This window comes from Salvelinus namaycush, chromosome 21, assembly GCF_016432855.1.
Source record: "Salvelinus namaycush isolate Seneca chromosome 21, SaNama_1.0, whole genome shotgun sequence".
NCBI classification, from domain to species: domain Eukaryota; kingdom Metazoa; phylum Chordata; class Actinopteri; order Salmoniformes; family Salmonidae; genus Salvelinus; species Salvelinus namaycush.
The window spans coordinates 48419512-48447389 of NC_052327.1; the positions used below are offsets into that span (position 1 = coordinate 48419512).

A 27878-nucleotide genomic window follows, 5' to 3' on the forward strand; every position below is an offset into this window, starting at 1 on the left:
TAATCATCAAGCCACTTGACGAGTTGAATCAGGTGATTTTTGTCCTGGGCTAAAATAACAATGTGTTGATGTTGGGAGTGCTGGAGGACCGTAGTTGGGTCACACTGGGCTATACAGTGCACTGCTTTTGACCAGAGCCCTATGGAACCCCTCCACTATAAAGGGAATGGAGTGCCAATTGGGACGTAGACCCCAGTTATATTTGTTTTCTCTTCACTGATAACATAGTCACTAATAGTGAATGGATGATTTTAAATCCCATGTATAACAACCTCTTATACAAACCTTATATAACTTCTTCTAACGTAAAAGTACGTTCATTTAAACAACAGCTCTTCTTTGGTATGGAAATAAGGCTGGATCTCCGGAAAGACAATAACCAAACACGACTCGTAACTAGATCTCAAGTTGACATCAAAATCCAGAAACCAAATCTTACAGCTACGGTATCTATGCAGCCTCTGTGTTGCCTTCAATTACATATTTAATCATCACCATACCATTTATATGGACTCTGGAGCTGGGGACACTGGAGCTGGGGACTCTGGAGCTGGGGGTGGGGACTCTGGAGCTGGGGACTCTGGAGCTGGGACTATTTAACCATCATCATACCATTTATATAGGATACATCTCAGATGGTACCCTGTTCCCTATACAGAGCTCTATGGGCTCTGGTCTAAAGTAGTGCACTATAAATAGGGAATAGGGTTCCATTTAGGACACAGCTGTAATATATTTTGTTCAACCCTGGGAGTAACACTCTGTCTGCTGAATCGTGTGACCGCCTGTCCAACATTATTCTCCATCTACAACTGATAATAAGTAAGGGTACACAGCATGTGCTTTGTTTTTATACAGTATGGATGCCTCAAGTGACACTGCAAATAACAAGAGAATCATAAGAAAAAGTATTGAAAACATTATCACAGTTTAATCAGCTGCCTTGATATGAATGGTGAAGCTCTGGATGGTTCTAGAATTATAGAATCGGTTCTAGAATTATAGAATCGGTTCTAGAATCGGTTCTAGATTCTATGCACTACTGAATAGTATTATACACAGTCCGTCTGTAGAGATGGCGTAAGGCCTTGGAGATTGGAAAATAAGGCAGCCATGTTTGTTGTTGCTTCCCTTCCCAGGAGTGTCACATTGGTTCTTCACCAGATAAGACTACCAGTACTAGCGAATCCAGCTCATCTTCCTCATCTTCAAAATCCCGCTCATCTCTTCCTAATTGAACAGTACAAGTAGTATTTATAGACTTTGACATTTAAACTGTTCAGATATGAACCAGTATGCCATTGATTTGGTATCAATATGATGCATGATGGAGATGTCTTAAATTCAGCACCTGGTAGCTTCTGGATGCTACCCGTTTAGTATTCGGACATGATAGGCAAATTTACTGCTAAAATGTCATGTGCATGTTATTAAGTTGTCTTCTAATGTTGTATTTTTCTGTTTGGATTCACCTTTGAAACACACTAAAACAGGATACTACATCCTACAGCAAATATGTGCGATTGTGCGATTGTGTGATTTTGTGATTGTGTGATTTTGTGCCAGATGTCCTATTCGTTAGATGATTTCTGAATAAAACTATTGCATTATTGAATGAGTACACACAACATAGGAAGATATGGTTTTACTGTGTGGTGTTCAGTATACTGTACCTTGGGAAATCTACCCCTTATAACAAGGACCCCTACTCCATGTAGTGCAGGACTCTTGATCAGAGCCCTAGGGTGGCATGTCAGACACAGTCCACGTCTCACTGTCCACGTCTCACTGTCCACGTCTCACTGACCACGTCTCACCGACCACGTCTCACCGGCCACGTCTCACCGACCACGTCTCACTGGCCACGTCTCACTGACCACGTCTCACTGTCCACGTCTCACTGACCACGTCTCACTGGCCACGTCTCACTGACCACGTCTCACTGACCACGTCTCACTGTCCACGTCTCACTGACCACGTCTCACTGGCCACGTCTCACTGACCACGTCTCACTGGCCACGTCTCACTGACCACGTCTCACTGGACACGTCTCACAGGCCACGTCTCACAGGCCACGTCTCACAGACCACGTCTCACAGGCCACGTCTCACAAACCACGTCTCACAGTCCACGTCTCACAGACCACGTCTCACAGACCACGTCTCACAGTCCACGTCTCACTGACCACGTCTCACTGGCCACGTCTCACTGGCCACGTCTCACTGGCCACGTCTCACTGGCCACGTCTCACTGACCACGTCTCACTGACCACGTCTCACAGACCACGTCTCACAGACAACGTCTCACTGACCACGTCTCACTGACCACGTCTCACTGGCCACGTCTCACTGACCACGTCTCACTGACAACGTCTCAGAGTCCACGTCACACAGACAACGTCTCACTGGCCACGTCTCACAGACCACGTCTCACAGACCACGTCTCACACACCACGTCTCACAGACCATGTCTCAGAGACCATGTCTCACTGACCACGTCTCACTGACCACGTCTCACTGACCACGTCTCACTGACCACGTCTCACAGACCACGTCTCACAGACAACGTCTCACAGACAACGTCTCACTGACCACGTCTCACTGGCCACGTCTCACAGACCACGTCTCACAGACCACGTCTCACTGACCACGTCTCACTGACCACGTCTCACTGACCACGTCTCACAGACCACGTCTCACAGACCACGTCTCACAGACAACGTCTCACAGACAACGTCTCACTGGCCACGTCTCACTGGCCACGTCTCACTGATCACGTCTCACTGACCACGTCTTACAGTCCACGTCTCAGAGACCACGTCTCACAGTCCATGTCTCACTGACCACGTCTCACTGACCACGTCTTACAGTCCACGTCTCAGAGACATCTCACAGAGCACGTCTCAGAGACCACGTCTCACAGTCCATGTCTCACTGGCCACGTCTCACAGACCACGTCTCACAGTCCACGTCTCACAGTCCACGTCTCAGAGACAACGTCTCACAGACCACGTCTCACAGTCCACGTCTCACAGTCCACGTCTCAGAGACAACGTCTCACAGACCACGTCTCACAAACCATATCTTCACTCACTTGAAATGTACTCTTTGATGATTTCATAGGAAGATGAAATTAAGTGGTAATGTATTGTGATTCAGATATCTTAACAATAAAAGTGATATAAAAACAAGAAAAATTAGGAGAGATTTCCAGGTTAGGCTGGCACTTTTCACTGGACAAACGGCCGAGAGTCCAGAAGTTTTTTTCTCTCCTGACAAAACAATAAAATAAAAATAAAACATAAATATATGTATTTTATTTAAGCCAGTCTGTATCTGAATTGATACCCTAGTCCCTATATTGTACACTGCTTCTGACTAGGGCCAATAGACAAAGACCCATAGTAAACTACATAAGGGAAAAAGCTTCCATTCGTTCACACACAACAATAACATTAGCCCAACATCTCTACTGTAGTAGGCTGGTCTTGGCTCTCTAGCCAGTCGAACGAGGAGTTCACAGTATCACTACATATCTGCTGAAACAGAGGATCGTTCTTCAGCTCTTCCAGTGTGGCGTCTTCGTACTGTTCTTGCTGCTGATTGGACGGATCGAACAGCAGGTCGGCGTCCAACGTGTTCAGGTCTGTGATGCTACTGGAGAGGTCGGAGGTCAGCCTGATGTCGTTGGTGAAGTCGGACGCCACAGCGGCGTTGAGTTCCGAGGCCACCTGACCAACCAGCTGAGAGCTAGGGTTGAGGCCTTCAGCGTGGACGTTGAGACCGTCGTCACCTAACAGGTCTTTAACAGTGTTGTTGAAGTCTAGCTGTTGTTGTGCCTTGTCTTCTTCATCCTGTTGTTGTTGCTGCTGGTGGGTGGTGATGGGCTGGAGGAGTTGGAACCCGGCCTGGGCCTGAGGAATCTGGAGCAGGGCCTGAGGACTCTGGAGCTGGGAGTGGGGACTCTGGAGCTGGGAGTGGGGACTCTGGAGCTGGGGGTGGGGACTCTGGAGCTGGGGGTGGGGACTCTGGAGCTGGGGACTCTGGAGCTGGGGGTGGGGACTCCGGAGCTGGGGACTCTGGAGCTGGGAGTGGGGACTCTGGAGCTGGGAGTGGGGACTCTGGAGCTGGGAGTGGGGACTCTGGAGCTGGGGACTCTGGGGGTGGGGATTCTGGAGCTGTTGACTCTGGAGCTGGGAGTGGGGACTCTGGAGCTGGGGGTGGGGACTCTGGAGCTGGGAGTGGGGACTCTGGAGCTGGGGGTGGGGACTCTGGAGCTGGGGACTCTGGAGCTGGGGACTCTGGAGCTGGGGGTGGGGACTCTGGAGCTGGGGACTCTGGAGCTGGGGGTGGGGACTCCGGAGCTGGGGGTGGGGACTCCGGAGCTGGGGGTGGGGACTCTGGAGCTGGGGACTCTGGAGCTGGGGACTCTGGAGCTGGGGGTGAGGACTCTGGAGCTGGGGAATCTGGAGCTGGGGGTGGGGACTCTGGAGCTGGGGACTCTGGAGCTGGGGGTGGGGACTCCGGAGCTGGGGGTGGGGACTCTGGAGCTGGGGGTGGGGACTCTGGAGCTGGGGGTGGGGACTCTGGAGCTGGGGACTCTGGAGCTGGGGGTGGGGACTCTGGAGCTGGGGGTGGGGACTCTGGAGCTGGGAGTGGGGACTCTGGAGCTGGGGGTGGGGACTCTGGAGCTGGGGACTCTGGAGCAGCCTAGCCTGGGTTTGTAGTAGCTGGGGATGGAGCTGTCCAGAGGCCTCCTGAAGCTCCTGGATCTGCTGTAGCTCCAGGTCCACATCCTCACCGCCAGGGCCTGATTGTGCTTGGTTGAAGCTCATGTCCCCCCCGCCTCCTCCGGTACTGGTGAGGTAGCCCCCGTGCTGCTGGAGCTCGAAAGAGGCAGGGCTGGAGCTGACAGTCTGCAGCTGAGACTGATGGGCGTTCCCTCCTCCATCTCCTCCAGCGGTGAAGCCACCAGGGGCAGTCTGACTCTGAGACTGGGTCTCCAGCATCTGGGTGAGGTTCATGCGGGCGGTATAGTTGGAAGGGAGGTTGTTGATGCCCAGGCCCCTCACAGCGTCGTTCACGTCAGAGTCCATCTTACTCAGGAGAACGTTGGTGATCTTAGTGGCATTACTATGGTTCTGTCCCTGGATGCCCTGCATCTCCACAACGCTCTGCATCATGATGTTTAAGGGCACCGATTGGCTGCGCTGGGCCATGCTGTGGAGGTTGCCGCCCACCGATTGGCTGTTGGACAGGATGCTGAGTATTTCCTGTGAGGTCATGGGGGAACTAAACTGCGAGACAACCAATCGAGTGGTAGTACCGGTGCCGGGGGTTGTGACGGTACCAATGGTTGTGTCGGTACCGCTGAAGGTCATCTGACGCACGGCGGGACTGACGCTGCGACAACGGAACGTCCCGCCCCCTGATGACAAGGCTCCACCCTTGCTGTCCAGAGGGGCGGGCACAGCGAAGCTCTCGTCCTGTTTGGTTGCCGTGTTGGTGGGTGTGGTCGATACACCGGTCAACTGCTGTTGCACCGGAGAGATGAGTGTGAGATGTTCAAAATGGCTGCCGTCCTGCTGTCTGGACTGGGCCTGGAAAGACTGGCCGCTGTGGCCCGGGACAGCGAAGGCGTGCGGCTTACGGAAGTGATCGTCCACTAGATCCTGGTAACTAGGCAGGAGTCCACCAAGGCTGTGGTTCGAGATGGATAACCCAGACCCTGGTCCTGCGCCGACTTCTCCAGTAGCTTCAGTACCACTACTGTTGTAGCGGTTGTTGATCCACTCCAGTTTAGCCTTGTCTGGGTGCGTGGCCATGGGTCTCTGCATGGGCTTGATGGGACTGGAGGAGACAGACATCACGGAGGCATCGTGGTGACCCCCTGTCATGCTGGAGTTGATAGGGGTGAAGGCAAACGGGTTCCTGCACTCCACCGGGCTGGGCGGGATGCCGCTAGAACAGTTAGACAGAGCGCTTATAGGGGTGTGTCGGCCTCCTAGAGGCCCCTCCACGGGCGTGATAGGGGCCATGCTGTGATGGCAGCAGGGGCTCTCTCTGGTCAGCCCGTACCCGCCGAGAGTCATTTCCGTGGGGGTAGGAGTTGGAGTCAGGGTGGGGGTCTGGATGGGGGTTGTGCTGCTATGGGCAGACTGGTAGAAAGAGGAGCTACCCCCCTGGTGGTGGGTGTTGAGGATGGGCCCCTGAGGGCCCCCAGGCAGGCCCTGGAGAGACATATTATCCACACAGCTACTGAACAGCGGCTGGAGGCCCTTCAGCTTCATCTGTTCTTCCATCTGTACCAGTTCCTCTACTATGCTGTCCTGGGTCATATCATCATCGTTAAATGAGAAATAGTCCATGGTGGAGCCGTGCTGGGAGGATGAGGAGGTAAAGTCCACCATCTCCTGGTGAAGACCAGATAACTGATCAGAGGAGTCTGAGGTCTGGGACATGATGTTGGAGAGTTGGTGTTGGTCGGTAGAACCCAGGGTCTGCTGCTTGGTGTGGTCTGCTGCTATCTAGAATAGAGTGAAATAGAACAGAACTTTATTGACAATCAGAGGAGGAGGGACAATGTTTTATTGGTATCACCCTACAAGGATGATTTCAAAAACATCAAATGACATTTTAATAAGTAATGTGTCCGATCAATTGTTATAATATTGTGGAATGACACTTTAACCTGTTGAGGACAGAGGGCGCTGTTTTCACTTTGGGGGAAAATCGTGCCCAATTTAAACGGCCTCGTACTCAATTCTTGCTCGTACAATATGCATATTATTATTACTATTGGATAGAAAACACTCTCTAGTTTCTAAAACCGTTTGAATTATATCTGTGAGTAAAACAGAACTCATTTTGCAGCAAACTTCCTGACAGGAAGTGGAAAATCTGAAATCGATGCTCTGTTCTAGGGCCTGCCTATAAATGTCCTTCATATATATCAGTATACATGCACTTCATACGTCTTCCACTAGATGTCGACAGGCAGTGAGAGAAGAAATGGAGTGTATAACTTGATCTGGGGTCGAATAAAAGCTCTCGGCATGACGTGTCACCAGTTTCCTGTTTTCTGGAGAGCGCGTGAAGGGACCTGGTTTTGCCTTCTGAAAAGCTGTCGTTATAGACGACTAATATCTCCGGCCTTGATTTTATTTGATACATGTGACAATATCATCGTAAAGTATGTTTTTTCAATATAGTTTTACTAGATTATTGAAATTTATTCGGGACGTTAGGCGTGTTGCGTTGTGTGCCTTTGTTCAGGAAGGAGAGCTTCGCGCTACTTTGCTAGCTTTCCGTGCTAATTGACTGGAGAAGAGGACATTCTAAATCCAAACAACGATTGTTCTGGACAAAGGACCCCTTGTACAACATTCTGATGGAAGATCATCAAAAGTAGGACCCATTTTATGATGCTATTTCATATATCTGTCGAACATGTGAAATAGTCGTTTGCGCCCAGATTTTGGGTACTCTCTCGCTATAACTAAGCTGGATGTCGTAATGAAGTTATTTTTAGAATTCTAACACGGCGATTGCATTAAGAACTAGTGTATCTATCAATTCCTATACAACATGTATTTTCTAGTAACGTTTATGAATAGTTATTTGGTCAGAATAGTTGAGTGTCATAAAAATATCTGCACATTCTGGGAAAAAGATGCTACGTTAGCACAATGTATAACCACTGATTTCAGCTCTAAATATGCACATTTTCGAACAAAACATAAGTGTATGTATAACCTGATGTTATAGGACTGTCATCTGATGAAGGTTTATGAAGGTTAGTGAAAATTAATATCTTTTGCAGGTTTATTCGCTATCGCTAACGTGCCTATTGCTATCGCTAACGTGCCTTGATGAATGAATGCGGTAGTGTGGTAGGCTATTGTAGTAAGCTAATATAATGCTATATTGTGTTTTCGCTGTAAAACACTTAAAAAATCGGAAATATTGGCTGGATTCACAAGATGTTTGTCTTTAATTTGCTGTACACCATCGATTTTTCAGAAATGTTTTATGATGAGTATTTAGGTATTTGACATTGGTGTCTGTAATTACTCTGGCTGCTTCAGTGCTATTTCTGACGGTAGCTGTGATGGTAGCTGCAATGTAAAACTGATTTATACCTCAAATATGCACATTTTTCAAACAAAACATAGATTTATTGTATAACATGTTATAAGACTGTCATCTGATGAAGTTGTTTGTTGGTTAGTTTGGTTGGTTCTTGGTTAGTTAGGTTGGCTTTGTGCATGCTACCTGTGCTGTGAAAAATGTCTGTCCTTTTTTGTATTTGGTGGTGAGCTAACATAAATATATGTGGTGTTTTCGCTGTAAAACATTTTAAAAATCGGACATGTTGACTGGATTCATAAGATGTGTATCTTTCATTTGCTGTATTGGACTTGTTAATGTGTGAAAGTTAAATATTTCTAAAAAATATCTTTTGAATTTCGCGCTCTGCCTTTTCAGTGGAATGTGGGAGGAGTTCCGCTAGCGGAACCCCGGTGCCAGACAGGTTAACAAACTTTTGTAAACTCCACAAATGAAAAATAGTTAGCCTGATATACTGTACTAAAGACCGGCACATAGTGGGTCATAATAAGTACTCACAGTCTGAGTGAAGGCCTGTTTCTGCAGCTCTTCCAGAAGTCCTAAGGCTGACTCTTCCAACATTGTGCTATTCATGTTCCCCATCGCAGAGACAGAGTGTTGCTGTGCTCCTACCGCCATCGCAGAGACAGAGTGTTGCTGTGCTCCTACCGCCATCGCAGAGACAGAGTGTTGCTGTGCTCCTACCGCCATCGCAGAGACAGAGTGTTGCTGTGCTCCTACCGCCATCGCAGAGACAGAGTGTTGCTGTGCTCCTACCGCCATCGCAGAGACAGAGTGTTGCTGTGCTCCTACCGCCATCGCAGAGACAGAGTGTTGCTGTGCTCCTACCGCCATCGCAGAGACAGAGTGTTGCTGTGCTCCTACCGCCATCGCAGAGACAGAGTGTTGCTGTGCTCCTACCGCCATCGCAGAGACAGAGTGTTGCTGTGCTCCTACCGCCATCGCAGAGACAGAGTGTTGCTGTGCTCCTACCGCCATCACAGAGACAGAGTGTTGCTGTGCTCCTACCGCCATCGCAGAGACAGAGGCCTCAGAGTGTTGCTGTGCTCCTACCGCCATCACAGAGACAGAGTGTTGCTGTGCTCCTACCGCCATCGCAGAGACAGAGGCCTCAGAGTGTTGCTGTGCCCCTACCGCCATCGCAGAGACAGAGGCCTCAGAGTGTTGCTGTGCTCCTACCGCCATCACAGAGACAGAGGCCTCAGAGTGTTGCTGTGCCCCTACCGCCATCACAGAGACAGAGGCCTCAGAGTGTTGCTGTGCCCCTACCGCCATCGCAGAGACAGAGGCCTCAGAGTGTTGCTGTGCCCCTACCGCCATCACAGAGACAGAGTGTTGCTGTGCTCCTACCGCCATCACAGAGACAGAGGCCTCAGAGTGTTGCTGTGCCCCTACCGCCATCGCAGAGACAGAGGCCTCAGAGTGTTGCTGTGCCCCTACCGCCATCACAGAGACAGAGGCCTCAGAGTGTTGCTGTGCCCCTACCGCCATCGCAGAGACAGAGGCCTCAGAGTGTTGCTGTGCCCCTACCGCCATCGCAGAGACAGAGTGTTGCTGTGCTCCTACCGCCATCACAGAGACAGAGGCCTCAGAGTGTTGCTGTGCCCCTACCGCCATCACAGAGACAGAGGCCTCAGAGTGTTGCTGTGCCCCTACCGCCATCACAGAGACAGAGGCCTCAGAGTGTTGCTGTGCCCCTACCGCCATCGCAGAGACAGAGGCCTCAGAGTGTTGCTGTGCCCCTACCGCCATCACAGAGACAGAGGCCTCAGAGTGTTGCTGTGCCCCTACCGCCATCACAGAGACAGAGGCCTCAGAGTGTTGCTGTGCCCCTACCGCCATCGCAGAGACAGAGTGTTGCTGTGCCCCTACCGCCATCGCAGAGACAGAGTGTTGCTGTGCTCCTACCGCCATCACAGAGACAGAGGCCTCAGAGTGTTGCTGTGCCCCTACCGCCATCGCAGAGACAGAGGCCTCAGAGTGTTGCTGTGCCCCTACCGCCATCACAGAGACAGAGGCCTCAGAGTGTTGCTGTGCTCCTACCGCCATCACAGAGACAGAGGCCTCAGAGTGTTGCTGTGCCCCTACCGCCATCACAGAGACAGAGGCCTCAGAGTGTTGCTGTGCCCCTACCGCCATCGCAGAGACAGAGTGTTGCTGTGCCCCTACCGCCATCGCAGAGACAGAGGCCTCAGAGTGTTGCTGTGCTCCTACCGCCATCGCAGAGACAGAGGCCTCAGAGTGTTGCTGTGCTCCTACCGCCATCGCAGAGACAGAGGCCTCAGAGTGTTGCTGTGCTCCTACTGTCCCTGCTGTGATCTGCTGTAGTAAGGCCTGTTGCTGCTGTTGTTGCTGCTGTTGTTGCTGCTGTTGTTGTTGCTGCTGCTGCTCAGACACTGTGGTGGTGGTTGTACCAGAGGCTTCAGTGGTGCTGGTGTGACTGCTGACAGTGCTGAGACGTAGAGTTAGAGAGGACTGGTCTTCCTGTTTCACTAGCAGCAACGAGGAGGACCTGGGCTTCACACTGCCAGTCTGAGAGGAGAAGGAGGAGATCTCTGCGTTTGTGACGGGCGAGTCAGACAGCGCCAGGATCTGCGTGGGCACTAGGTGTTGTTTCACCGTCACTCGACAGGGGGCGCTCTCTGGTCGGGCGGGGGTGCCTTGTCTGGCTGGGACCCTCTTGACGGTGGCGGGAACCCCTGGTTTGGGGTCAAAGGTCACACCTAAAGGTTGCTGGGAGATGAAGACACGCTTCACAGGGATCACGTGGGTGGAATCCAGACCAGGGCCGGTTCGCTTCCGGGGACTCTTAGAACCTGACGCACAGGAGGAGGAGTCTTTAGCAGACAATAGGGTAACAGCCGATAAGCCATTGGACGAGGAGGACTTTCCGCTGACGTTAGGAGCGTTCTGATTGGCCGAGGGCACAACAGTCAGATAAAAAGTACTTTCTTGGTGACAGGTGGTGGCAATGCTGCTGTTGTTATTGCTGTCCTGCTTGGTCTCTACCCTAATAGTCGCTGCATTGGTGGCAGAGGTGGGAGGGGAGCTAGAGGAGGGGTAGCTTTTGGTCCTGTCGGCCACTCTGTCAGGTCCCGGTGAGCATATGACCAGGAGCGAGGGTTCGCTGGACGCTCGGTACTTAGTGGCCCTCTCTGGACCCTTGGACCCACCGGGGGACTTCTGTATGGTACTCCGTTTATCAGAGTTAGAGCCCGGATTATTGTCAGTGATGATGGCCTCAGGAGCCACTGTGGGAGTAGGGGTGGAGGCTGGGGCGTCAGGCCGTACTACAGGGCACTGTGGGGTGGCTGGGGGGCCTCCCTGGCTCTGTCCCTGTTGCTGGACCTCCTCTAGGGCAGCGATGGTGGTAAAGGTGGTGGTGGTGGTGGTTCCCACCCCGGCCGAGGCTGAAGCCGGCTTGAGGACCATACTGTTACTGCTGGTACTGATAGTGTTGCTCGGGGTCAAGGAGACGGCGGTCATCTTGACCACGTTGACGTGGGAGCTGAACTGGGGCTGGATCACGTGGTGGGTCTTCATGGGGCTGTTGGTGATGAGCAGGGTGGGGGGCGAACGCAGGGTGATGGCCCCCGTGGCAGAGGGCTTGGGGAGGATCTGGGGGTACCTGTGGCGTCAGGAGATGGAAATAAATTATTAACACAAACAAAGACAACTGAACTTTATAGGGCTGGTTTCTTGGACTAAAAAGCATGATCAATGGAGAATGTTAATTGGATTAGCTTTTTAGCTACAAGGGCTATGATGGTAGGGATGCTACTGTATCTAGAACCTTAAAGGGTTCTTCGGCTGTCCACATAGGAGAACCCTTTGAAGAACCCTTTTTGGTCCCAGTTAGAACCTTTTTGGGTTCCATGTAGAACCCTTTTGGGTTCCATGTAGACCCATTTTGGTTCTAGTTAGAACCCTTTTGGTTCCAGTTAGAAGTTAGAACCCTTTTGGTTCCAGTTAGAACCCTTTTGGTTCCAGTTAGAACCCTTTTGGGTTCCATGCAGAACCCTTTCCACAGAGGGTTGTAAGAATTTTTTGAAGATAAATACACAACGCAGAGGACGAGAGGTCAATACAGTACTAAAGGTCAGGAGGACGAGAGGTCAATACAATACTAAAGGTCAAGAGGACGAGAGGTCAATACAGTACTAAAGGTCAGGAGGACGAGAGGTCAATACAGTACTAAAGGGCAGGAGGACTAGAGGTCAATACAGTACTAAAGGTCAAGAGGACGAGAGGTCAATACAGTACTAAAGGTCAGGAGGACGAGAGGTCAATACAGTACTAAAGGGCAGGAGGACTAGAGGTCAATACAGTACTAAAGGTCAGGAGGATGAGAGGTCAATACAGTACTAAAGGTCAAGAGGACGAGAGGTCAATACAGTACTAAAGGTCAAGAGGACGAGAGGTCAATACAGTACTAAAGGTCAAGAGGACGAGAGGTCAACACAGTACTAAAGGTCAAGAGGACGAGAGGTCAATACAGTACTAAAGGTCAGGAGGACGAGAGGTCAATACAGTACTAAAGGTCAAGAGGACGAGAGGTCAATACAGTACTAAAGGTCAGGAGGACGAGAGGTCAATACAGTACTAAAGGTCAGGAGGACGAGAGGTCAATACAATACTAAAGGTCAAGAGGACGAGAGGTCAATACAGTACTAAAGGTCAGGAGGACGAGAGGTCAATACAGTACTAAAGGTCAAGAGGACGAGAGGTCAACACAGTACTAAAGGTCAAGAGGACGAGAGGTCAATACAGTACTAAAGTTCAGGAGGACGAGAGGTCAATACAGTACTAAAGGTCAAGAGGACGAGAGGTCAATACAGTACTAAAGGTCAGGAGGACGAGAGGTCAATACAGTACTAAAGGTCAAGAGGACGAGAGGTCAATACAGTACTAAAGGTCAGGAGGACGAGAGGTCAATACAGTACTAAAGGTCAGGAGGACGAGAGATCAATACAATACTAAAGGTCAAGAGGACGAGAGGTCAATACAGTACTAAAGGTCAGGAGGACGAGAGGTCAATACAGTACTAAAGGGCAGGAGGACTAGAGGTCAATACAGTACTAAAGGTCAGGAGGACGAGAGGTCAATACAGTACTAAAGGTCAAGAGGACGAGAGGTCAATACAGTACTAAAGGTCAAGAGGACGAGAGGTCAATACAGTACTAAAGGTCAAGAGGACGAGAGGTCAACACAGTACTAAAGGTCAAGAGGACGAGAGGTCAATACAGTACTAAAGGTCAAGAGGACGAGAGGTCAATACAGTACTAAAGGGCAGGAGGACTAGAGGTCAATACAGTACTAAAGGTCAGGAGGACGAGAGGTCAATACAGTACTAAAGGTCAAGAGGATGAGAGGTCAATACAGTACTAAAGGTCAAGAGGACGAGATGTCAATACAGTACTAAAGGTCAAGAGGACGAGAGGTCAATACAGTACTAAAGGTCAAGAGGACGAGAGGTCAATACAGTACTAAAGGTCAAGAGGACGAGAGGTCAATACAGTACTAACGATCATTGGAAATAGTGTTTTTTTCTGTAATAGGGGATTAATGATCAATGGGTCAGAGACATGGGAGGAAATTCAGTCTGGGACTCATAGCTACATGGTATGTTCTCATTGGTCCAAATTGTTAATACATTGAGCCTGAAATAGGATACTTGTTATTTGGCTATTGGCCCAGTTTTATTGCAAGGAATTCTAATTGGTCAACCACAGGCTAGGGTTGGGTTATAAAACTACATCCTGTCACTCTGTTCACTGGAGATAATCACTGAGGAGAGATTCACTGAGGAGAGAATCACTGAAGAGAATCACTGAGGAGAGAATCACTGAGGAGAGAATCACTGAGGAGAGAATCACTGAGGAGAGAATCACTGAAGAGAATCACTTAAGAGAATCACTGAAGAGAATCACTGTGGACAGGGGAGAATCAACATCTACCTCTCAGCATAACATCCATGATTTGTCCTCTTTGAATAAACCTATTTTTCTCCCCCTGATTTGCTTTGGGGTCTGTGTTATTGAAGAGTAACATCAACTGCTAACAGGGTTCTACATGGAACCCAAAAGGGTTCTACCAGGAACCAAAAAGGGTTCTCATATGGGGACAGCTGAGGAACCCTTTTGGAACCCTTTTTACTAAGAGTGTAGGGTGGGCTTAATCTGTGTCCGGAAAACCGTCCCATAGTGTATTTAAAGTATTCTATAGAAATAAAATCTATTATTATGATAAATGGTGATGATGATGATTCTCATTATTACCTGTGCCTAGCCAGGCGGTCTCCCACGGGGCTGGCTGAGATGTTCTGGGGTGCTTTAGGGGACTGTCTGTGGGTCAGAGACTGGGTGTGGGTGACCACCTGGAAGTTGACCGTTGGCATGACCTTCCCCTCGGCGGACCCCACCGGGCTAGGGGAAGTCATCAGCTGCCTGCTCCTCTGGACCTGCCGGGAGACACGCACAGTGGGAACATGTTAGACAACGTCCGCTTGTAATGCCAAGGGTCGGGGGTTCGATTCCGTATGCAGTGTGACTGTAAGTCGCTTTGGATAAAAGCATCTGTTAAAAGATCTAGATTATTATTATTACTGGTGAAGGAGGAAGTAACACTCCTCAGGCATGAAATATGGGCCCAAGGTCATGTAGATCTGGGCCACTATTCAGAAAGCCTCTCAGAGTAGGAGTGCAGATCTAGGATCAGTTTAGCCTTTTATATCATAACAAATAAGAGGACAGATCCTAGACCAGGACTCCTACTCTGAGAGGCTTGATACATACTGCCCCGGTCTCAGAGGAGGAATGCAGATCTTGGATCAGTGTTGCCTGGAGCCCATTACACTCTTACCCTTATAGGGGTTGAAAATGGCAGATACATACCGCACAGGACAAGAAGTTGCCCCTATCTCTCCCGCTAATTGAGCAATTTTTGCAACTTTTTTGTTGTCTAAATAAGGGAAATGCTGTAAATTAAGAGGACTCAATGTATTTTGAAAGATGAGACGTTGAGGATTATAATAAATATCGCTTTGATGTCATATAAGCAGAGGCAAACACCTGTGAGTCCAAATGTGCACTTCACATTTTCCATATCGTAAACCTCCTGTCATAGACAGTGTCAACGGTGATGATCGCTGTGTTAGACGTACAGTTACAAGACAACATGGCGTCACATGCTGGGTCGTTCTGAACACATCCTGGGTCGTTCTGAACACATCCTGTGTCGCTCTGAACACATCCCGGGTCGTTCTGAACACATCCCGGGTCGTTCTGAACACATCCCGGGTCGCTCTGAACACATCCCGGGTCGTTCTGAACACATCCCGGGTCATTCTGAACACATCCCGGGTCGCTCTGAACACATCCCGGGTCGTTCTGAACACATCCCGGGTCGTTCTGAACACATCCCGGGTCGCTCTGAACACATCCTGGGTCGTTCTGAACACATCCTGGGTCGTTCTGAACACATCCTGGGTCGTTCTGAACACATCCTGGGTCGTTCTGAACACATCCTGTGTCGGTCTGAACACATCCTGGGTTATTCTGAACACATCCTGTGTCGTTCTGAACACATCCTGGGTTATTCTGAACACATCCTGTGTCGTTCTGAACACATCCTGTGTCGGTCTGAACACATCCTGGGTTATTCTGAACACATCCTGTGTCGTTCTGAACACATCCTGTGTCGGTCTGAACACATCCTGTGTCGGTCTGAACACATCCTGGGTTATTCTGAACACATCCTGGGTCGTTCTGAACACATCCTGGGTCGTTCTGAACACATCCTGGGTCGTTCTGAACACATCCTGGGTCGTTCTGAACACATCCTGCAGGGCTCGACATTAACGCTTGTCTGCTTGCCCGGGGCAAGTATAACATTTATTAAGTTATCCGGAATGGACAAAAAATTTAAATATCTAGACAAAAAATCACAATATCAAACAATAAGACTATTCCGATCAGAATTGGATCAGAATTGGATCAATGTCCTCCGTGTGCGATGTGTTGTACACTGTCCTCCCAATCTCTGCAGAGCGAGTATAATTATTGTAGGTCTCCATTGATCTGTCTTTTAATCATGCAGTCGAGAGATGTGTTTTTGTCCAAGCACATTTGTTGACATTCATTGCTAGATAGTGAGTCATTTGCCCAGTTATAGCTCATTTTAGGTCAGCAATGAAAATCCTGGAAAAGTCATGGTGTGTGCATCACCTGCGTGTGCTAGTGGGCCATTGCCAGAGGAAAGAGAGAGAGAGAGACATTGTGCAGCAGGTAAAACAATGATATACAACAGACTAACTAGAGAATCAATTCAAAACATATTGTAGTTGGGCTGGTTGACTATTTAGCTATGTTGTCATGTCCATTGTCATGTCCCATGTCATAAAATAACTTTCCAACGGCACACGTGTAGAACGGCAAATGGCCGACACAAATTTGATATGGGTGCGCGGTTAATGAAACCAATGCTGCATACTCCGGTTGTACAACCGTCTCTCAAGCGCTCAGAATTGGGTGTTGGGAAATAATTCTGACACTGTTGGAAAGCTACAATTCTCCTCTATTCAATGTAATTCTGACAAAGTAAAAAAAAAAGATCTTAGAATAGCCTAATTGACAAGTGGCTCGCGTCACTGGGCAGCTCACGGCTGGGTTTCCCTTCGTGATAGTTTGGAAGTCCTGCCACATCCAACTATTGTCAGAGCCGGCGTATTAGGATTTGATCTTAGTCCTGTATTGCCTGTTTGATGGCTCGTCGGAGATCGTAGAGGGATTTCTTATAAACGTCTGGATTAATGTTCCGCTCCTTGAAAGCAGCAGCTCTAGCCTTTAGCTCAGTGCGGATGTTGCCTGTAATCCATGGCTTCTGGTTGGAATATGTACGTACGGTCAATGTGGGAACGACTTCGTCGATGCACTTATTAATGAAGCCGGTAACTGATGTGGTAAACCCCTCAATGCCATCGGATGACTCCCGGAACATATTCCAGTCTGTGCTAGCGAAACAGTCCTGTAGTTTAGCATCCGCTTCATCGGACCACTTCCTGGTACTTCCTGTTTGAGTTTTTTGCTTTTAAGCAGGAATCAGGAGGTCCGATTTGCCAAATGCAGGGTGAGGGAGAGGTTTGTATGCATCTCTATGTGTGGGGTAAAGAAGATGGTCTAGAGTTTTGTCTCCTTTAGTTGCACAGCTGACATGCTGGTGAAACAGATTTCAGTTTCCCTGCATTAAAATCACCGGCCACTAGGAGCGCCACCTCTGGATGAGCATTTCTGTTTGCTTATGGCCCTATACAGCTCTTAGTGCCAGCATCGATTTGTGGTGGTAAACAAGACAGCTACAAAAAAAATATAGATGAAAAATCTCTTGGTAAATAGTATGGTCTACAGTTTATCTGAGCAGAACCTTGAGAGTTCCTTAATATTAGAGATTGCGTAACAGCTGTTGTTAACAAAGAAGACACACCCTTCTCCACTAACCCTACCCGAAGCTGCCGTAAATTCTTGACGATGCGTAGAAAAACCAGCTAGATGTATATTATCCATGTCCTTGTTCAGCCACGATGCTGGGAAACATATGACAGTTTTTCAGGTCCCGTTGATAGGATAGTCTTAAACGGAGCTTGTCAAATTTTGTTCTCCAGTGATTGTACGTTCGCCAATAGAACGGAGGATAGTGGCGGATTATTTCTTCGCTGATGTAGCTTCATCAGGGTACTCGCACGTCGGCCTCTCTGACGCAGCCTTTTCTCTTCCGAGTGTCTGGGATTAGGGCCCGGTCTAGTCTCTGGGATTAGGGCCCCGTCTAGTCTCTGGGATTAGGGTCTAGTCTCTGATATTAGGGCCCGGTTTAGTCTCTGGGATTAGGGCACGGTCTAGACTCTGGGATTAGGGCCCGGTCTAGTCTCTGGGATTAGGGCCCCGTCTAGTCTCTGGGATTAGGGTCTAGTCTCTGAGATTAGGGCCCGGTCTAGTCTCTGGAATTAGGGCCCGGCCTAGTCTCCGGGATCAGGGCCCGGTCTAGTCTCTGGGATTAGGGCCCGGTCTCTGGAATTAGGGCCCGGTCTAGTCTCTGGGATTAGGGCCCAGTCTAGTCTCTGGGATTAGGGCCCAGTCTAGTCTCTGGGATTAGGGCCCAGTCTAGACTCTGGGATTAGGGCCCGATCTAGTCTCGCTGATTAGGGTCCGGTCTAGTTTCTGGGATTAGGGCCCGGTCTAGTCTCTGGGATTAGGGCCCGGTCTCTGGAATTAGGGCCCGGTCTCTGGGATTAGGGCCCGGTCTAGTTTCTGGGATTAGGGCCCGGTCTAGTCTCTGGGATTAGGGCCCGGTCTAGTCTCTGGGATTAGGGCCCGGTCTAGTTTCTGGGATTAGGGCCTGGCAGTATGTCCTGCTCCGCCAACTCATTGAAGTAGAAATCTTCATTCAAATCGAGGTTAGTGATCAATGGAATCAACATTATGTACATAAAAAGTTACGGTCAGTGCCAAAAAAGACACCAAACAGCAGAATTGTTCAGGAGCTATCCATCGCAGCGCCATTCTTGACATTCAATAAATTGTTGCCTTTCCTTTTAATACTGAGCATGTTGTCTAAAACCAGTATCAATCTTGTCTGATCTGTGTGTGTATCTGTGTGTGTGTATCTGTGTGTGTATCTGTGTGTGTGTATCTGTGTGTGTGTATCTGTGTGTGTGTATCTGTGTGTGTGTATCTGTGTGTGTGTATCTGTGTGTGTGTATCTGTGTGTGTGTATCTGTGTGTGTGTATCTGTGTGTGTGTATCTGTGTGTGTATCTGTGTGTGTATCTGTGTGTGTGTATCTGTGTGTGTGTATCTGTGTGTGTGTATCTGTGTGTGTGTATCTGTGTGTGTATCTGTGTGTGTGTATCTGTGTGTGTGTATCTGTGTGTGTGTATCTGTGTGTGTATCTGTGTGTGTGTGTATCTGTGCATACATATGTTATCCCATCGTACCGTGATGGGGCTGGGGACGGCTGCCACCACAATACCAATGGTAGGTTGTGGTGAGAGCAGAGCTGGACTTCCACAGGGGATAGCTGGCCCTGGGGTACTGGCCTCGGTCCTCCTGGCCTGGTTCTGTCCCTGGGCCTCTCCAGGCAGGGGGGACTGGAGCTTCTGCTCCTGCTGTTTCTTCTGGATCTTCCTCTGGAGCTGCTGCTTGGCGTCCACCGAGGGAGAAGCCAGCGTCTTCACCTGCGGCTGGAAGGACGAGGCCTCGGACGTGGGCATGAACGCAGAGGTTGGCGTGGGCGTCTTCAGACCTGGCGAGATATACAGATGAGAAAAGAGATTTCTCAACACGCCTGAGAAATGGTTTTAAAAATTGTTGAATCAACTACAGTTTGATACATGAGCAAGACTCACAACTTCGTTCCCATCAACAGCCCTAAACCTAGCCCCGTTACCTGTGGGTGCCCGCTTAGCCTTGCCATGGACTTGGTCCCAATGTAGTGACCGTTGAGTGACTGTTGACTGTGGCCATCAACAACCCCCAATACCGTCTCTACCAACATCCCAATTAGCCATGCCTACCTGTAGCTTCCATACCACCATCCCCATTAGCCATGCCTACCTGTAGCTTCCATACCACCATCCCCATTAGCCATGCCTACCTGTAGCTTCCATACCACCATCCCCATTAGCCATGCCTACCTGTAGCTTCCATACCACCATCCCCATTAGCCATGCCTACCTGTAGCTTCCATACCACCATCCCAATTAGCCATGCCTACCTGTAGCTTCCATACCACCATCCCCATTAGCCATGCCTACCTGTAGCTTCCATACCACCATCCCCATTAGCCATGCCTACCTGTAGCTTCCATACCACCATCCCCATTAGCCATGCCTACCTGTAGCTTCCATACCACCATCCCCATTAGCCATGCCTACCTGTGGCTTCCATACCACCATCCCCATTAGCCATGCCTACCTGTGGGAGTCCCAGTCATGACGGTGATGGCAGCCATAGACTTGGTTCCTATGTAATGACTGTTGAGCAGGAAGCGGGCCAGGTCCTCCACGGCATCAAACTGTCTGCTGAGGACCTTCTGAGCCCACTCACACACCAGGCCACAGGCCGCTGAGCGCATCTCATCCTCTGCACTGGGAGACTGGCCCGATGACGGCTCCATTGGCTCACACTGGGGAGAAGAGGGTTAAGTAGGGGAAGAGTTCAGATATGATATCCTATCTGGAGTTTGGGGAAGAGGTCATATATGATATCCTGTCTGGAGTTTGGGGAAGAGTTCATTCAGATATGATATCCTGTCTGAAGTTTGGGGAAGAGGTCATTCAGATATGATATCCTGTCTGGAGTTTGGGGAAGAGATCAGATATGATATCCTGTCTGGAGTTTGGGGAAGAGTTCATTCAGATATGATATCCTGTCTGGAGTTTGGGGAAGAGTTCATTCAGATATGATATCCTGTCTGGAGTTTGGGGAAGAGGTCATTCAGATATGATATCCTGTCTGGAGTTTGGGTGGATTTACTAGGAATGAGATCAATTCCATTTAAATTCAGATCTAAACTGAAATTCAAATTCTCAATGAGATTTGGAATTGGATTATCAGTTTACTTCCTGAATTGAAATGGAACTGACCCCAACCCTGATGAAATGGAACTGACCCCAACCCTGATGAAATGGAACTGACCCCAACCCTGATGAAATGGAACTGACCCCAACCCTGATGAAATGGAACTGACCCCAACCATGATGAAATGGAACTGACCCCAACCCTGATAAAATGAAACTGACCCCAACCCTGATGAAATGGAACTGACCCCAACACTGATGACATGGAACTGACCCCAACCATGATGACATGGAACTGACCCCAACCATGGTGACATGGAACTGACCCCAACCCTGATGAAATGGAACTGGCCCCAACCATGATGACATGGAACTGACCCCAACCCTGATGACATGGAACTGACCCCAACCCTGATGAAATGGAACTGACCCCAATCCTGATGAAATGGAACTGACCCCAACCCTGATGAAATGGAACTGACCCCAACCATGATGACATGGAACTGACCCCAACCATGATGACATGGAACTGACCCCAACCCGGATGAAATGGAACTGACCCCAACCCTGATGAAATGGAACTGACCCCAGCCCTGATGACATGGAACTGACCCCAACCATGATGACATGGAACTGACCCCAACCCTGATGAAATGGAACTGACCCCAATCCTGATGAAATGGAACTGACCCCAACCATGATGACATTCAACTGACCCCAACCATGATGAAATGAAACTGACCCCAACCCGGATGAAATGAAACTGACCCCAACCATGATGAAATGAAACTGACCCCAACCATGATGAAATTAAACTGACCCCAACCATGATGACATGGAACTGACCCCAACCCTGATGAAATGGAACTGACCCCAACCCTGATGAAATGGAACTGACCCCAACCCTGATGAAATGGAACTGACCCCAACCCTGATGACATGGAACTGACCCCAACCCTGATGAAATGGAACTGACCCCAACCCTGATGAAATGGAACTGACCCCAACCCTGATGAAATGGAACTGACCCCAACCCTGATGAAATGGAACTGGCCCCAACCATGATGAAATGGAACTGACCCCAACCCTGATGAAATGGAACTGACCCCAACCCTGATGAAATGGAACTGACCCCAACACTGATGACATGGAACTGACCCCAACCATGATGACATGGAACTGACCCCAACCCTGATGAAATGAAACTGACCCCAACCCTGATGAAATGGAACTGACCCCAACCCTGATGAAATGGAACTGACCCCAACCATGATGAAATGGAACTGACCCCAACCCTGATGAAATGGAACTGACCCCAACCCTGATGAAATGGAACTGACCCCAACCCTGATGAAATGGAACTGACCCCAACCCTGATGAAGTGGAACTGACCCCAACCATGATGAAATGGAACTGACCCCAACCATGATGAAATGGAACTGACCCCAACCCTGATGACATGGAACTGTCCCCAACCCTGATGAAATGGAACTGACCCCAACCATGATGAAATGGAACTGACCCCAACCATGATGAAATGGAACTGACCCCAACCCTGATGACATGGAACTGTCCCCAACCCTGATGAAATGGAACTGACCCCAACCCTGATGAAATGGAACTGACCCCAACCATGATGAAATGAAACTGACCCCAACCATGATGAAATGAAACTGACCCCAACCCTGATGAAATGGAACTGACCCCAACCCTGATGAAATGGAACTGACCCCAACCCTGATGAAATAGAACTGACCCCAACCCTGATGAAATGGAACTGACCCCAACCATGATGAAATGAAACTGACCCCAACCCTGAAATCTACATGTACTTACTCTGAAATTATTATGGCCACTTCCTGGCTAAAAAAAAAGAGCCATCGTGTAAAACTTACCCCGTCGCCTGATTTTTGTAAGTCCAAGTTGGGCAGAGAAGGCATGTGAACAAAAGCTTTCTTCCTCAGTCCACTATAACAGTATTTAGATTTGCCCCTCATGCCCAGGCGGCGAGCCTTCATGTTGGGAAAGACATGCTTCATGATTTTTCCAAAGTCTGCAGCACTCAATGGGTGGTAGGCAAGACTGTCACAGTAGCTCCTGAAACACATACACAATATGATAGACATGACTTGTATTAATACAATATGATAGACATGACTTGTAATAATACAATATGATAGACATGACTTGTAATATAATATGATAGACATGACTTGTATTAATACAATATGATAGACAGGACTTGTATTAATACAATATGATAGACATGACTTGTATTAATACAATATGATAGACATGACTTGTATTAATACAATATGATAGACATGACTTGTATTAATACAATATGGTAGACAGGACTTGTATTAATACAATATGGTAGACAGGACTTGTATTAATACAATATGATAGACATGACTTGTATTAATACAATATGATAGACATGACTTGTATTAATACAATATGATAGACATGACTTGTAATACAATATGATAGACATGACTTGTATTAATACAATATGATAGACATGACTTGTAATACAATATGATAGACATGACTTGTATTAATACAATATGATAGACATGACTTGTAATACAATATGATAGACATGACTTGTATTAATACAATATGATAGACATGACTTGTAATACAATATGATAGACATGACTTGTATTAATACAATATGATAGACAGGACTTGTATTAATACAATATGATAGACATGACTTGTATTAATACAATATGATAGACATGACTTGTATTAATACAATATGATAGACATGACTTGTAATACAATATGATAGACAGGACTTGTAATACAATATGATAGACATGACTTGTAATACAATATGATAGACATGACTTGTAATACAATATGATAGACATGACTTGTATTAATACAATATGATAGACATGACTTGTAATACAATATGATAGACATGACTTGTAATACAATATGATAGACAGGACTTGTATTAATACAATATGATGGACATGACTTGTAATACAATATGATAGACAGGACTTGTAATACAATATGATAGACATGACTTGTAATACAATATGATAGACATGACTTGTATTAATACAATATGATAGACATGACTTGTAATACAATATGATAGACATGACTTGTAATACAATATGATAGACATGACTTGTATTAATACAATATGATAGACAGGACTTGTATTAATACAATATGATAGACATGACTTGTATTAATACAATATGATAGACATGACTTGTATTAATACAATATGATAGACAGGACTTGTAATACAATATGATAGACATGACTTGTAATACAATATGATAGACAGGACTTGTATTAATACAATATGATGGACATGACTTGTAATACAATATGATAGACAGGACTTGTAATACAATATGGTAGACATGACTTGTAATACAATATGATAGACATGACTTGTATTAATACAATATGATAGACATGACTTGTAATAATACAATATGATAGACATGACTTGTATTAATACAATATGATAGACATGACTTGTATTAATACAATATGATAGACATGACTTGTATTAATACAATATGGTAGACATGACTTGTAATAATACGATATGGTAGACAGGACTTGTATTAATACAATATGATAGACATGACTTGTATTAATACAATATGATAGACATGACTTGTAATACAATATGATAGACATGACTTGTATTAATACAATATGGTAGACATGACTTGTATTAATACAATATGGTAGACAGGACTTGTATTAATACAATATGATAGACATGACTTGTAATAATACAATATGATAGACATGACTTGTAATACAATATGATAGACATGACTTGTATTAATACAATATGATAGACATGACTTGTATTAATACAATATGATAGACATGACTTGTAATAATACAATATGATGGACATGACTTGTAATACAATATGATAGACAGGACTTGTATTAATACAATATGATAGACATGACTTGTATTAATACAATATGGTAGACATGACTTGTATTAATACAATATGATAGACATGACTTGTAATACAATATGATAGACATGACTTGTATTAATACAATATGGTAGACATGACTTGTATTAATACAATATGATAGACATGACTTGTATTAATACAATATGATAGACATGACTTGTATTAATACAATATGGTAGACATGACTTGTATTAATACAATATGATAGACATGACTTGTAATACAATATGATAGACATGACTTGTATTAATACAATATGGTAGACATGACTTGTATTAATACAATATGATAGACATGACTTGTAATATAATATGATAGACATGACTTGTATTAATACAATATGGTAGACATGACTTGTATTAATACAATATGATAGACATGACTTGTAATACAATATGATAGACATGACTTGTAATAATACAATATGATAGACATGACTTGTAATAATACAATATGATAGACATGACTTGTAATACAATATGATAGACATGACTTGTATTAATACAATATGATAGACATGACTTGTAATACAATATGATGGACATGACTTGTATTAATACAATATGATAGACATGACTTGTATTAATACAATATGATAGACATGACTTGTAATACAATATGATAGACATGACTTGTAATACAATATGATAGACATGACTTGTATTAATACAATATGATAGACATGACTTGTAATACAATATGATGGACATGACTTGTATTAATACAATATGATAGACATGACTTGTAATACAATATGATAGACAGGACTTGTATTAATACAATATGATAGACATGACTTGTAATACAATATGATAGACATGACTTGTAATACAATATGATAGACATGACTTGTATTAATACAATATGATAGACATGACTTGTATTAATACAATATGATAGACATGACTTGTAATACAATATGATAGACATGACTTGTAATACAATATGATAGACAGGACTTGTAATACAATATGATAGACATGACTTGTAATACAATATGATAGACAGGACTTGTATTAATACAATATGATAGACATGACTTGTATTAATACAATATGATAGACATGACTTGTAATACAATATGATAGACATGACTTGTATTAATACAATATGATAGACATGACTTGTAATACAATATGATAGACATGACTTGTATTAATACAATATGATAGACATGACTTGTAATACAATATGATAGACATGACTTGTAATACAATATGATAGACATGACTTGTAATACAATATGATGGACATGACTTGTATTAATACAATATGATAGACATGACTTGTAATACAATATGATAGACATGACTTGTAATACAATATGATAGACAGGACTTGTAATACAATATGATAGACAGGACTTGTATTAATACAATATGATAGACATGACTTGTAATACAATATGATAGACATGACTTGTATTAATACAATATGATAGACATGACTTGTATTAATACAATATGATAGACATGACTTGTATTAATACAATATGATAGACAGGACTTGTATTAATACAATATGATAGACATGACTTGTATTAATACAATATGATAGACAGGACTTGTAATACAATATGATAGACATGACTTGTATTAATACAATATGATAGACATGACTTGTAATACAATATGATAGACATGACTTGTATTAATACAATATGATAGACATGACTTGTATTAATACAATATGATAGACATGACTTGTAATACAATATGATAGACATGACTTGTAATACAATATGATAGACATGACTTGTATTAATACAATATGATAGACATGACTTGTAATACAATATGATAGACATGACTTGTAATAATACAATATGATAGACATGACTTGTATTAATACAATATGATAGACATGACTTGTAATACAATATGATAGACATGACTTGTATTAATACAATATGATAGACATGACTTGTATTAATACAATATGATAGACATGACTTGTAATAATACAATATGATAGACAGGACTTGTATTAATACAATATGATAGACATGACTTGTAATACAATATGATAGACAGGACTTGTAATAATACAATATGATAGACATGACTTGTATTAATACAATATGATAGACATGACTTGTAATACAATATGATAGACAGGACTTGTAATACAATATGATAGACATGACTTGTAATACAATATGATAGACATGACTTGTAATACAATATGGTAGACAGGACTTGTAATACAATATGATAGACATGACTTGTAATACAATATGATAGACATGACTTGTAATAATACGATATGATAGACATGACTTGTAATAATACAATACAATCTGTACATGTTGAGTTATTCCTAACCACTGTTGCCCCTGCATTGCTTGCCATCTCTGGGGTTTAAGGCTGGGTAACTGTTGATGTGAACAGGGCTTTATAAAATACATTTGATTGACAGAAAGAAACACACTAAAGTTAGATGATTCTCTCGTGAATATAAGATAAACAAATATAATAAATGTAAACGTGGCAAATAAACTTAAAACTTTTGAACCAGAACTTGGATGATTTTCCTATCGACGATTTTGGCACAAGGTACATTCATCAATCCATTCCTTCAACCGGACAAACCACTACTAATACACTCAACGGCCGCTGTCCCAGACACAGTTTAAACCTAGTCTAGGAAGCACTTTCGATGGAGATTCTGTGCTGAGAACCCAGGTAGGGTTGCAACATTCCAGTACCTTTCCTCAAAAATAACCAGGTTTTTCAGAAATCCTGGTTTGGAGGATTTAAGATTTTTTTGCTTATTCCCTTTTGATTCCTGGAATCTTCTAACCAGGATTTCCTGGAAAACCTTTTGCAACCCTAATGTACAGGCCATACTCACTTGTACTCGTCGTACACCTCTTGCTTTGGCAGTGATGTCTCAGGGTGCTCCTCTAGGTGATTCCGGATCCAGTTGAAAGCGTACATCTGTTGTGTTCGACTGGACGACATGCCACTCTGGTCACTGAAACGGTTAAAGTCACACCGACACAAACAGGTTAGTGGTGAAACGACCTGGAAACTGATACGTTCTTGTGATGTGTGTTTGACCTTGAAAAGACAAGGCAGTGTGTAAAGAAAGACGGTCTCCGGTTTTGTTTGGATTTCTTTCAGGGAATAGTGTGTGTGTGTGTGTGTGTGTGTGTGTGTGTGTGTGTGTGTGTGTGTGTGTGTGTGTGTGTG

General features: G+C 45.6%; 1 protein-coding gene across 1 annotated transcript; it reads right to left on the reverse strand.

Moving 5' to 3' along the window:
- Window positions 1–95: 95 nt before the first annotated feature.
- On the reverse strand, window positions 96–27660 carry LOC120065941 (DNA-binding protein RFX7-like). Its single transcript, XM_039016982.1, has 8 exons — window positions 27538–27660; window positions 22595–22796; window positions 20095–20305; window positions 19116–19423; window positions 14408–14589; window positions 10544–11757; window positions 8628–10384; window positions 96–6526 (listed from the first exon to the last, which is right to left on the reverse strand). Exons 1-8 carry the CDS (start codon window positions 27645–27647, stop codon window positions 3455–3457), a joined length of 7056 nt encoding a protein of 2351 aa, XP_038872910.1. The 5' UTR covers window positions 27648–27660; the 3' UTR covers window positions 96–3454.
- Between the last annotated feature and the right edge of the window lie 218 nt (window positions 27661–27878).

What these genes read in the sequence shown, in the direction of transcription:
- LOC120065941 (XM_039016982.1), bottom strand. Translation starts at nt 27,647, where the DNA reads ATGTCGTCCAGTCGAACACAACAGATGTACGCTTTCAACTGGATCCGG. An exon ending in GAGGTGTACGACGAGTACAA is followed by an intron (nt 22,797 to 27,537) that starts GTGAGTATGGCC and finishes TATGTGTTTCAG; the next exon opens with GAGCTACTGTGACAGTCTTG. An exon ending in CCGTCCCCAGCCCCATCACG is followed by an intron (nt 14,590 to 19,115) that starts GTACGATGGGAT and finishes GTCTCCCGGCAG; the next exon opens with GTCCAGAGGAGCAGGCAGCT.